Source organism: Stegostoma tigrinum, chromosome 18 (assembly GCF_030684315.1).
Source record: "Stegostoma tigrinum isolate sSteTig4 chromosome 18, sSteTig4.hap1, whole genome shotgun sequence".
Classification (NCBI taxonomy): domain Eukaryota; kingdom Metazoa; phylum Chordata; class Chondrichthyes; order Orectolobiformes; family Stegostomatidae; genus Stegostoma; species Stegostoma tigrinum.
The window spans coordinates 47,484,646-47,498,277 of record NC_081371.1 but is presented as its reverse complement, the minus strand read 5'-3'; the positions used below and the strand labels follow the sequence as shown (position 1 = coordinate 47,498,277).

The window sequence follows — 13,632 nt, the reverse complement described above, 5'->3', positions numbered from 1 at the left end:
TACGCACTACTTCAGATCCAACATAGCTTCACGGTTTATGCTTTTAAATCTTTACTCATCAGACAAGATGGTATTTTATACCAAGAGAAAAAAAAATCATCTTTAGGTCCCCTCTAAGTGTTGTCCTGGTGGCTGAATTATTCGAACTTTTCACCCCAGTTGTGAAATGGGTTTCTTACTTTCAGCCAGGTTGGCGTGGAGAGTGGGCACAATTTAAAGACTGTGGTCCAAGTGGCCATCAGAAACTTTGAAATTGAGGATGGGGTGGGAATGGAGGTGGGTGGAGACTTATTCATCATCAACTAATGGTGTACTGAGCTCCTTTAGAAAATAGCTCTTTTTGTAAATGGACCGGTAGATCACCATAATCCATAAAACCATAAGAAATAGAAACAGGAGTAGGCTATTCTGCATCTCGAGCCTGCTCCGCCATTCAATAGGGTCATAGGTGATCTGAGAATCCTCACATCCACTTTCCTGCATTTTTCCCATAACTCTTATCAATAAGGGAATCTATCTGTCTCAGCCTGACATCTTCAGTCAAAATTTTGGTGAATGGAAACATGAGAAATCAAAGCAGGAGTAAACCAAACTACATACAGGGACGGAAATCTGCTCCCCACACCTATTTTGGATTAAATTGGGACTCCAGTGCCAGATTAGTGGGGTGTTGATAATAAATGCCAATTCACAAGAACTAACTGAAGAATAATGGAACATGTGAGGAAAATTTAGATATTTCTTTTTCCTTATTTACCGACAATGGCCAATTCCTATCATATGTGTACACTTTGCAGACCAAAATAAGTTCACCGACAAATGGTACAAGGCAGTCATGCATGGTGCTTGTCAAACACTACTGAGTATGGGAGAGATTGTGCTTTCAGAAATTCTTCACATTTCCTTGTGGATTTCCAATTAACCCAGACTGAATGTTTTGCGGCAGATTATCAAATTGTGAACAGAACTGTTTGTTTTAAATTGTAATGAAGCTGAGGACCATTGATAATCATTTGAAACTTCAATAAACTGTGAATCAATTGGCTGTTATGCCGTACAGTCGGACTAGGACAACTATAAATCTCATTAATTTAAAATCTCGTGAACTATACCAAATGAATATGAGATGGAAATCAGGGGATATTTTGGAAATGGAAAAATCGTCCAGCTTCTCCACCTGAACAAGAACTGCAGGGAGACAGAGCACTCTACCAGTCTATCCTCATTCATGGCTGACCTGAAGGGATTTATCACTGCCCAGCTCTGAGGAATTTCAGGGTTTCTTTTATGCATTCAGGGGATGTGGCATCACTGGCTCAGCCAGCATTTATTATCCATCCTTAGTTGTCTTTGAGAAGGTGGTGAATTGAACCCTCTTGAACCACAACGGTCCATTTGGTGTCGGCAGCACCACAATGTCATTACTGAGGGATTTCCAGGATTCTGACCCAGCAACACTGGAGTAACAATGTACGGATGGCGAGTGGCTTGGAGGGAAATTGGCAGGTAGCAGTGTTTCTATGAATCTGCTGCCCTTGTGCCTTTCGATGAAAGTGGTCATGAATTGGAAGGTGCTGTCTAAGGAGCCTTGGTGAATTCCTGCAGCGCATGTTGTATATCGCACATACTGCTGCTACTGCATTGGTAACGGAGGGAGTTGATGCTTGTGGGTATGGTGCCAATAAAGCAGGCTGCTTTGTCCTGGATGATGTCAAGTTTCTTGTGTGTTAATGAAACTACACTCGTCCAGGTAAGTGGTGGAATATTCCATCACACTCCCAACTTGTGCCTTGTGGACAGGCTTTGGGGAGTGAAGAAGTGAGTTACTCACAGCAAGATGCTTAACTTCTGACCTGCTCTTATAGCCACATTATTTACATGGCTAGTCCAGTTCAGTTTTTGGTCAACAGTCACTCCCAGAATGTTACAGTGGGGGATTCAGTGGTAGTAATGTCACTAGATGTCAAAAGACAAGGGTTAGATTTTTGTTGGAGATGGTCATTGTTTCGGTATGTGTGAAAGTTACTTCCCACTTGTCATACTTGCCAAACTTTAACCCTAACCCTAACCCCTAAGAGTTTCATCCTCTTCGAGTGAAAATATCCCTCCCCAACCTGGGTCAAATGGTTCACAGATAAAACATTTTGTAAAATTACACCAGTGTCTTCATTTCATTGATTCTCACAGGCACCCTGTGATGCCAGAGGTTGAGCACTTACTGCTGCCAGACCGGCCTGCTGTTCCCGAACAACTGCGCGACAACCAAAGAATCCAGTGACCAGCACGAGGCCACCAGCAAAGATGAGAATACTGGCAGAGACAGCAAATGTACTGGATGGAAGGAGGCTCAAGTAGTTTCTTTTCTCAGCCAATGTCCAAGTTCCAATGGTCATCACTCCAGCACCGGCCATCTAGAGACACATCAAGAAACACCTGTTACACAAACTTGTGCATCCGTGGCACAGCAAACATAGGAATACCATGCGACCACCGTTCCCTGATTAGTGAAACTAGAATCAAGGGTGACAGTCTCAGGATGTTTAGAATTGAGCTACGGAGCTATTTCTCCACTTGGAGGTTGGTCAGACTGTAGAACTTGCTACTACAGAGGCAGGGTTATTGAATATATTCAAGGAAGGAGAGGTTGATAAATTATTAAACGGTAAAGGCATCAAGGCAGCAAGAGGAAGAGTTGAGATAAAGGATCAGCCATGATAATATTGAATGATGGAGCAGGCCCAAGGACTGAAGGGCCTACTCCTGCACCTAATTTCTATGACTATCATCCACCAGAGTATCTCACCCCACATCTTCTGAAATTCCAGCCTCACTGACCCCTGGTGAGACCCTTACGCACTTATCAAGTGCCAGTCTGTTGCTGTTTGCCTCCTCAAGTTCCACAGGCCATCCCTCTGTGCCCCTTGTGGGGCCTGCTGGTACTAGGGAGATATTGGTTTCTGATTGGCTCCCAACTCCCTGAGATTGGATGGCACCTCCAGTCTATCTGCGGTCGACTTTCTTTCAATGGCTGCAGGCAGCTTTCCTTTACCTAGGCTGCACTCCCCAAAACCCCCAGCCTTTTCTAGCCAGTTCTAGTCAGCACTGCTTCATAAACTCCTACCCAGCCGGTTCCAGTCCAAGGAACTTTCTTCTTAATCTGACCATGGATTATCGCCTCTGCTATCCCCCCAGTTAACGTCCACACAGTGTCACAAATGGCTAACCACTTGAACCATACAGACCCCATCCCCTTTAACTGTTATCTTATTTCCTCTGAGCATCTGCCAATATTTTGGGATGTGATCCAAGAAGATCCCAGTCATTTACAGTCATAGGATAACACAGAGCAGGCCTGTTGTGGGTTTATTGGCTCATGGGGCTATCCAACTAATTCTGATCCACTGTCCTTACCCCGTAGCTCTTTAAAATATTTCCCTTCAAGGATTTGTTATGGAAATCATAGAAAATTACAGCACCGAAAGAGCCCATTCGGCCCACCTTGTTAGTGCCTGCCTAAACTCACTTTCCAGCTGTAGCCTTGTAAAATACATACGCATGTCCAAGTTTTCTTGAAATGTATTTGAGGGTTTCTGCCTCTACTACCCATTCAGATCATGCGATCTTAACAAACAACCCCTCCATTAAGGAAAGCAGCAGAAAATCCGATCTCAGCCTCTTGTAATTGCAATCAAGTCTTCTCTCGTGCTCTGCTATCTCTAACAAATGAACCAGCTCAACCCAGCGTCCTGAACAGACAAAGGCTTCAGCTATGACCCAGGTCTGAAAGAGGAGGCGATGGTGGCATGGTGTCGGTGTCCTAAGGCCGTGTAGGCTGACAGCTTGGGGTTTGCAGGTTCAAGTCTTGTCACAGCAGCTGATTGAATTGAAATTCAAGTAACAAAGACTGGAACTGAAAGCTAACAATGATGACTCTGAAGCACGAAAACCCATCAATTTCCCTAAGTACCTTCATTGGGAAGGAAATCTGTCACAGTTACCTGGTCTGGCCTATGTGTGACTCCAGACATGTGGACTACTGATGTGGTTGATTGTTAACTGCACTTTGAAATTATTGAACAAGCATCTCAGTGCAAGGGGTAATTAGGGATGGGCAGAAAATGCTAACCCTGCCCGAAACTCCCACAAAATACTAAATTTCCTTTACAAGGGTGCTGCACATGATTGAAGTTTCTACTCTCATTCTGATTCTTATTAATTTATCAACAATACATTTCTATAAATCTCCATTCCTGGCAACATTCTCATAAATCACCTCCGTACCCTCTGGCATGATGAAGGAGGGAGCTCAGGCACTGCTATTAGTTTTGGAATGCCGCCCAATGTCACAAACTCAAAGCAAAAATACATACCACAATCTCACTCACACAGTTTTATTTTAAAAATTGGCTTCTCCAACCTGTAACTTATTTTTATCAAACTATCTTTTTGCAAGTTATTATTGAATCTGCTTGCACATGCTTCAGGCTGTGCATTCCAGATCAAAGAATGTGCTGTGCAAAAAATATTTTCTCTTCTTGCCTTTGGTTCTTTTACCAATTATCTTAAAACTGCGCCCCCGGGTTACCAACCCTTCTGTCGCTCAAATCAGTTTTGCTTTACAAAATCAAAATCTTCCTTGACTTCGAACGTTTCTATCAAATATCCTCTCGACCTTCATTGATCAGGAAAAAGTGGATGTGCTTCACTAGCTTCCCCACATAACTAAAGCCCCTTAAAACGAGGAGGCCATTCTGCCCCTCAAGCATATCTTAATGGGATCATGTCTGATCTGTGAATTAACGCTGTGTACCCATCTTTGACTAATACTCCACAATATCTTTGGAGATCTGAACTCTTTCATCCTTAGTTTTAACATTAACATTCAATCCATTATCATTTGTCATTTGCAGATGAGAGTTCCACACATTTATCACTCTTGAATGTAGCCGTGCGTTACTTAATCTCACTGCTGAAAGGGCTGGTTCCATTTTTTTAGACTGTGCCCTAGTCTCCGCAGCTAACAGTAATAATTTCTCTGTATCCGCCATGTCTGTTCCTCTTAATATCTTGGAAACTTCCTTCGAGGACAGCCCTCAACATTCTAAATTCTATGAAACACAATCCTGCTCTGTGTAATCTCTGATTGCCATGTAACCTAGATAAGCCCAATGAAATACAAGTGCAGATTATGCAATTTGCCCTCAAAATGTACTCTTTTATTCGTTGGTGCCATTCTGGTAAATCTGTGCTTCATCCCCTTTCAAAGCCAATATATCCTTCATAAAATGTACTGCCCTGAACTTCACATGCATTCTAAGTTCGTCGTAACTGGGGCAGGATACAAGTGAAACATAACCTCTAGCCATTTCTATTCTAGGTATATAGGCAGGTATTCCATTAGCCTTCTTAGCTATTTTCTGGATGTACTTATGGTGTTTCAATGATCTAAATACCTGATACCTTTCAAGTAAATTTCTTCTGCACCCTCATAATCATTCCTGAAGAGGGAGGAACCAAAATCAGACACAATGCTCCAACTGAAACCCTGCCAACGTTATGCACAGATTGGACATAACTTCTTTGCTTTTGTACTGATGCTTCTATTAATAAACTTAATGATCCCATATGTTTTTTAAACTGCCTTCTCAAATTGCCCTGCCATTTTCAAGGATTCAACACCATATTCCACCCTTCATCCCTCAGTTTGCAAACCCCCCTTTCAAAATGTGCCATTTATTTTATATAGATTAGATTCCCTACAGTGTGGAAACAGGCCCTTCGGCCCAACAAGTCCACTCTGCCCCTTGAAGCTTCCCACCCAGACCCATCCCCCTATAACCCACACACCCCTGAACACTATGGGCAATTTGGCATGGCCGATCCACCAAGCCTGCACATCTTTGGACTGTGGGAGGAAACCGGAGCACCTGGAGGAAACCCACGCAGACACGGGGAGAATGTGCAAACTCCACACAGGCAGTTGCCCGAGGCGGGAATCGAACCTGGGTCCCTGGCGCTGTGAGGCTGCAGTGCTAACCACTGAGCCACCGTGCCGCCCCATATTGTGTCTTTCAACAAGGTTGTCAATAATGATGTAAATATAGCTCTTATGATTAAAACTATGAAAGGATAAAGCAAGAAAGTTGGCTCATCAGCCATAATGATATTGAATGGTGGCCTAGGTTAATCTATACTCATTAATCTATATTCAAATAAATATCCAATTCTGTCTCCTGTTTTGTGCTTCGCCCTAGTCATTACAGCCTCAAAAGATGCTGGAAATTCGAAACAAAACAGAAATGCAGGGAATACTCAGCTTATCCTGATAAAAAGTCATCAGCCTGAAATGTTAACTCTGTTCCATATTACACACAAGCTGCCAAAACTGCTGAGTACTCCCAGCATTTTCTATTTTTCGTTTGTTTATCACTATTATCAGCATTTTGTCGTTTAGCCAATTTCATACAGTAAGAGTCATACAGCACAGAAACAAAGCTGTCCATCCAACCAGTCCATGTTGACCATAATCCCAAACTAAACTACTCCCACCTGCCTGCACTTGGCCCATATCCCTCCAAATATTTCTTATTGTGTATTTATCTAAAGATCTTTTAAATGTTGTAAGTGTAACTGCATCTACCACTTCCTCTGGAAGTTCATTCCACATATGAACCACTGTCTGTGTAAAAGGTTACCCCCATGACTTTCTTCTCTCACCTAGTCTTGAAATCCTTACCCTAGGGCAAAGACACCTGCTATTCACCTTATCTGTACCCCTCATGATTTTAAAAACCTCTATAAGGTCACCCCACCTCCTCCTACGCTCTGGTGAAAGAAGTCCCAGCGTATCCAGCGCCCCTTCTCACCCAAACCTTCCATTCCCGGCAACATCCTGGTAAATCTGTTCTGAACCTTCTCCAACTTAAAAAAATCCTTCCTATAACAGGACAACCAGAACTGGACACAGTGCTCCAGAAGAGGCCCTCCTGTACAAGCTGAACTTCATGTCCCAACTCCTATACTCAAAGGTCTGAGCCATGAAGCCAAGCATGCTAAATGCCTTCTTAACCCACCTTGTCTCCACCATTGTCTCCATTGCTAGCACATCAATTGTATAATGTTTTATCCAACACCTTCTGACACATCAATTCCAATCTCTTCATCAAGTCTCATATTTCACCAAGAAGTGAATCCAGTCAAATTAGTCAAACATGACCTAGATTTTCTGACTTCTGCTTAGTAGCCCATATTTTCCAACGTATTACTAGTTTTTTCTCAGATTACTTTCTAAACCTTTCTCCATCACCAATATTAGTCTGATTGTCATGTAACTCTCAGTTTTATCTTACCCCCTTTCTTTAAACAAGGCTATAAATCATCAAGCTCTTTGTACCATTCACTTATCTGAAAAGGATGGGTACAATATAATGACCATCTCCACTTTCTACCTTTACTTCCTGACGTTCCACCCAGGTCAGGTAAATCTCTGGCTGTGAACACTGGAAACTTTTCAAGTAGCTTCCCTTCAACCATAGTTGTACCTGAATAACATCCAGTAGTCGAAATTATCCAGGAATATCAACATGTCTCAAACATTTGAGCAATAGGCTAAGAAAGCTATTTCATATTTCTGCCCTGCAGTGGCTGCATGGGTTGTATTTTCTGCCAGCCAAAAATCCAAAAACAAAAACTCTGCCTACAACACATTTGAGCATATCTGAATTTCAGAAGCAGTGCAATGCTAGGCACATAGGCTGTACTTTTGAATGACATCCTTGAGTTGTCTATTACAAGCAGAGTACTGAATGTGCTCAACCAGCCCATACTTGAAAAACTCAAGACAAGACAAGATATATACAGTTAGGTGTGATTCTGTGTTTGGGAAGCGCTTGCTGAACAATCCCGAGTGCATTAGTTGTGACATGCACAGCGATCCATTCGTTCAAAGCAAAATGAACATGTGGCTTCATTTGTGAATTACCCAGGAGCTTAGGGAATCCATTGTTTCCCATTGTTGAAGCTATCCACTAATCAGAGTTGACTCGCTAACCAGCAAGCATCCTTTCTCCTGTAGTATAAATTATTGGGATTATTTGAAATTTGACATTGCTGTATTTGGCCTGATGAGGGCAAGATGATCAAGTATGTCGCTCTCTCTCTTCAGTAATATTTTAGCTTTCCTTATTCTATTCTTATTCAATCCAATATCATTACTGCCTTCTCTTTTACAGTGATATTGACAGCAGCATTTTCTGTAGTGCAGACAGATGCAAAATACTCATTTAATACCTCAAGCATTCCCTCTCTCCATCTGTCTGCCTTCTATATGAATCATTTCTTCAGCACCATATGTCTTTGAATAACAAACCCTATTAATTATCTCACACCCAAATCTGGTGCTTTTACACCTCAAACCTACCTGCTGAAAGGGAACTAAAGAAATGTTCTTCCTCAGCACCACTCCAGGCCCATGGTCCCTCTACCCCTACAACATCTTAGCAGCACCTGAGCAGTATCTCATGGTGGTCGTTAGTTTACCCTACAGGTAGACCAAACAATATTTTCACATTGATGTTTCAAAGGTTATGGATGTCCCTGTTGAGATCAGTGGTTTTTGCCCATCTCTAATTGGCCCGGAACTGAGCGATTCGCTTGGTCATTTCAGAGGGCAGTTAACAGTCTACTGCATTACTGTGGGTATGGGCTCATCTCTAGGCCAGACCAGGTAAAGACAACAGATTTCCTTCCCTCAAGGAAATTAGTGAGCCAGATAGATTGGTAGATGATAATTGCCACAACTACATTACTCAGACTAATGTTCAATTCCAGATTTATTAATTGCTAACATGATGGAATTTTAAGCGTCGTCCCCAAAACATTAGCCTGGGGCCATTGAATTACAAACCGTGACATCATCACCACACCACCATCTCTTCTTACCTACCAGTGACTTTTGTCTGACTCTCAGGAGTTCCAATATTCTCTTTATTTACACTTGAATGCATCAAACACTAGTTATAACTCTCAGGTAGTCTTCCACTCCTTCAGTCTTGAAGTTTCGACAGCAAGTCAATGTCAGAGTTACAGCTTCATGTATATCATCATCACCACCAACTTCTTCATTTTCATTGTATCGTAAGTGTTTCCCAGAATGTGTCCAGGCACCTTGCTTAGCGCGAGTCTACAGCTATCAGCACACTTACCCAGAAGAGGAAATTATAAAAAAACAGCAGGTACTTTAAGCAGATTGTCAGGCAATCCTCTGAACCTTCTTTACATTTTTCTGTCATCATCTTTCACTGAAACACAGACAAAAGAACATCACAAATCAACACATTATTCAAATGGAGCCAATAAGAAATGTTCCCACTTTAATGCAACGGATGTGCCCTAATATTGATCCATATCTCAGTTATCAACAGATTTATTAAAATCTTTATCAGTTTTTATAACTTTTGAGATTAGGCAACCGTTCAATTTTAATTTGCCTTTTTCTCTGCAGTGGAGCTCCACAGTAATTGTTTCAGACAAGAGGCCTTTGGCCCATTTAACCTTGCTGTTACAAAGTTGGGTAGACTACTTGTGAATTAGAAGGCAGGATGTTAGAATTTGTTTGTAGATATGATAGAGAGAAAGTGTGCATGGTCTCTTTAAGAGGTGATGTGCTTTTTAAAGCCTGGACATAGAAGAAAATGTCTGCAAGCAGCTGGAGATGCACAGGCAGTTCTGAAATTGAAAGATATGTATCAATTGGCTGCGTCATTGGCAACCTAGGTTTGTTTTTATGTTAAGGCAACCAGCTTGAATATCAGCCAATTAATTTAAACCAGGCCCGAGATAGCAAAACCCAATTAATTTTAAGTCTGATGGTGTTGACAACCTAGGAGCAATCCTTTTATAAGAAAATTGACAGCTCAGGAGGGGTATATAACAAGGTTTCTGAAAATCAGAGTGCGTGTGAATTGCTATCAGAAGAGCTTTCAGACATCTTTAAGCTCGCTGATTAAGCACCATTTAAAAGGCACCATGGCATTCTTAGCTAATATTTCTGACAGAAAGATTTGACAAAGAATTCCTGACTGAGGAATAGTGGAAAAGGCACGGAACATTCTGGAAGACACATCCTGACTGTAGTTTTGAGAGTCTAAGTTTTAATTTATTTTTCTTACTACTTTGGTTTATATAATTGAGACTTATAGTTATTGGAACAGCACGTTATTAGAACTTTGTTCTGTTCGGGAATATTAGTAGTTAAGGGGGAATTGTTTGGCCTGTTGGTAGGCCTGTTAATTTTCTCACGGCTAGAGTTAGGTAAATAAATTGTTACTTGTTGCATATAAAGTGAGTATCAGAGAGTTCATTTAACCATCTCCTCCATAACATTCCTATCTAAATATTCCCTTTACCTCTTCTAGGACTCCTACCATAGTTCTCCTTTCAGCCCACTTTACCATACTATCCATAGTTTTCTCTTCAGCCCATCTAACCCTCCTGGATTCTGAACTAACCTGAATCCACTGTTAATGTTAATCATTGCATTCCACCACTTCCATGGCCCTGATCTCTGTTCTACATACACCACAATTTTAGTAATAAGGGATCCTTTGACATTTTCTCTTTGCTTTTGTTAACTTTCATTTTAACACACCAGTATAGGAAACAGGAGCAGGAATAGGCAATCAGGCCAGTTAAGCCCAATCTGCCATTCAATTAGGTCATGGCTGACCTTTTCATGGACTCAGCACCACTAACCCGCCCGCTCATCATAACCCTTAATTCCTTTACTGTTCAAAAGTCTATTTATCTTTGCCTTAAAAACATTCAACAAGGTAGTCTCAACTGCTTCATTGGGCAGGGAATTCCACAAATTCACAACCCTTTGGGTGGAGAAATTCCTCCTCAATTCAGTCCGAAATCTGCTCTCCCTAATTTTGAGGCTATGCCACCTAGTTCTAGTTTTACCCGCCAGTGGAAACCACCTCCCTGCTTCTACCTTATCTATTCCCCTCATAATTTTATGTGTTTCTATAAGACACTCCCTTATTCTTCTAAATTCCAATGAGTGTAGACCCAGTCTAATCAATCTCGTCTCATAAGCTAGCCCTCTCAGCTCTGGAATCAACCTCATGAATCTCCTCTGCAGCCTCTCCGGTGCCAGTACACCCTTTCTCAAGTAAGGAGACCAAAAGTGTACACAGTACTCCAGGTGTGGCCTCACCAGCACCTATGCAGCTGTAACACAACCTTTCTGTTTCTAAACTCCATCCTTCCAGCAATGAGGGACAATATTCCATTTTCCTTCTCAATTACCTGCTGCACCCGCAAACCAACTTTTTGTGATTCATGCACAAGGCCACCCAGGTCGCTGTGCATAGTAGCATGCTATCTTTCACCATTTAAATAATAGTCCATTTTGCAGTTATTCCTAACAAAATGGATGACCTCACATTGTAAGTGTGATTCCTTGTGTTTAAATTTTGAATGGGATAGAAAATTATACTTGGGTCCAGCCTGTCCATACCATTCCAAATTTAAAACCTTTCCAACCGTATCCCCACTTCCTTTCCTCTTTTCAACAGAGAAAAGTACAAGGTTAATCATGTTTTCTCACCCGTCATTCCAGTAAAATATAGAGTTAATGGCTCAATACTTCTCAGTATACCAACAATTGAATTTTCAGCCCCATTATCCCAATAACTGAACATTCTCTCCCATACTCCCAAAAACTGAATATTGTGTCCTATATACCCAATAACCAAATATTCTATCCCACATTCCCAATGATTGAGCATTCTGCCTTGTATATTCCCAATAGTTGAATCTTCTGTCCTGCATATTCCCAATAATTGAACATTCTGTCCTGTATTCCTAATAACTATGCCTGCACTCAATAACTGAGAACGTTTTTCTCCAACTTTGTTTAATAACACTCCTACGAAGTGCTTTGGGCTGTTTCACTGTGTTAAATGAGCGATATGAATATAAGTTGCCGCTGAATCCTGGAAAACAAACATTCTCTCTATCTGAATGTGCTCCAACGATGAAAAATTCTTTCTGAAATAGGGCATCCAAATCTGCAGGCAGTGGTGGTCTTCCTCACACCAACTCTAATTTAAAACGTCTTCCCTGAAATGACATGTTACAATACCCACAACAAAACCCAATGTGTTGTTTGTTTAATCACTGCAGTGCAGTAGTGACAGAATGCTGGACTGTCTGATATGTTGTTCCCTGAGGTGAGATATCGAACTGAGATCTACCTTACCCCTCTAGGTGGGTGCAAAAAAATTCTCTGATTCTGTTTCAAAGCGTGAGATAGTTATCCCAAGTGTTCTGATGAACATTTTCTGTGAATCAACACCAATGACATGGATATTATCACACTGCTGTGTGGTGGGAGCTATCAGTGCGCAAATTGACTGCCATATTTCCCTTGTTACAGCAGTAAAACTAACTCACTCACTGTGAAGTGCTTTAAGAAGTCTTATGGTAATTAAAGTTTTGATGTAAATGCAAGTGGCTCTAATTGTGCACTTAACTTAATCTGGTCATACAACACATTCATGTGATAACACAGGCCAGCCACTGTGGAAATAATACTCACTCCTTATAAGATATAATAGCTACTGTCTTAAAAGTCTTAACTGTGCATTGATAAATTGTAGGCTCAGACTAATAGATACTTTGGTTTCCATACAATAGGTACAACCAAAGAAGCTTTATGACTCAGAGGCCATTCAGCCTATTCTGTCTTTGCTGGTCAAGAAGGCAGCTATTACAGTTATAAGAGATAATGGGGACTGCAGATGCTGGAGAATCCAAGATAATAAAGTGTGAAGCTGGATGAACACAGCAGGCCAAGCAGCATCTCAGGAGCACAAAAGCTGATGTTTCAGGCCTAGACCCTTCAGAAGAGGGTTTTCTGAAACGTTAGCTTTTGTGCTCCTGAGATGCTGCTTGGCTTGCCATGTTCATCCAGCTTCACACTTTATTAGCTATTACAGTTAACCCTGTTATGACAGCGATGAGATGCCTGGCTACAGATCACTAGTGGCTTATGGTTGAGGTAGATTTATTATATCTTATAAATGAAAATAGATTACATGAACCCTTCAGCATATTAACTATTTCTAACACGTGGTAGGGAAGTCTCAAGTGTATCCAGCACTGGACCATGCCAATGTCCAATTAGCCCCTGGCTCTGTTCAGTGGGTGCATTCAACATCATACTGGGTGGAGCTTCATCATAGCCCATTCATTCACTCTTCCATGACTATTATCTTCTACAAAAAAATCCCACCTCCACCTTTGATTCATAGTGCTTCAAGTGCATATTTAGGTACTTTTCAAGTGGGATGATGGTTTCTGTATCTCTCACCCTTACAGGCTGATGAAAATATTTCTCATCAGCTCCCTTGCAACCTTCTACCAATTACATTAAAACTACATACACTTGTTATTGACATCTTTGTTAAAGGAAAATTACAGCTTCCCATCCAGGATCCTCAAAATTTTACACACCTCATTTAACTCTCCCCTCCACATAAGCAATCTTTCCTTGCTGCTTAAAATTCTTCAATCCCAACAACGTCCTCCAGGGGGTGCTGGTGGCATAGTACTCCAGTAACTCCA

At 41.4% G+C, this 13,632-nt stretch overlaps 2 protein-coding genes across 4 annotated transcripts in view; one reads left to right on the top strand and one right to left on the bottom strand.

Moving 5' to 3' along the window:
- Nucleotides 1-13,632, top strand: part of LOC125460653 (protein arginine N-methyltransferase 8-like) — a 160,504-nt gene that overhangs the window by 42,706 nt on the left and 104,166 nt on the right. The gene's annotated exons all lie outside the window — the stretch shown is intronic.
- Nucleotides 1-13,632, bottom strand: part of tspan11 (tetraspanin 11) — a 58,129-nt gene that overhangs the window by 34,672 nt on the left and 9,825 nt on the right. For both annotated transcript variants that reach the window (XM_048549621.1, XM_048549622.1), the window contains exons 2-3: nucleotides 9,204-9,299; nucleotides 2,220-2,411 (exon numbers count right to left, since the gene is read on the bottom strand). In XM_048549621.1, coding sequence (XP_048405578.1) covers nucleotides 2,220-2,411; nucleotides 9,204-9,293 — 282 coding nt within the window. In that variant the 5' untranslated portion in view covers nucleotides 9,294-9,299. The remainder of the gene's footprint in view (nucleotides 1-2,219; nucleotides 2,412-9,203; nucleotides 9,300-13,632) is intronic.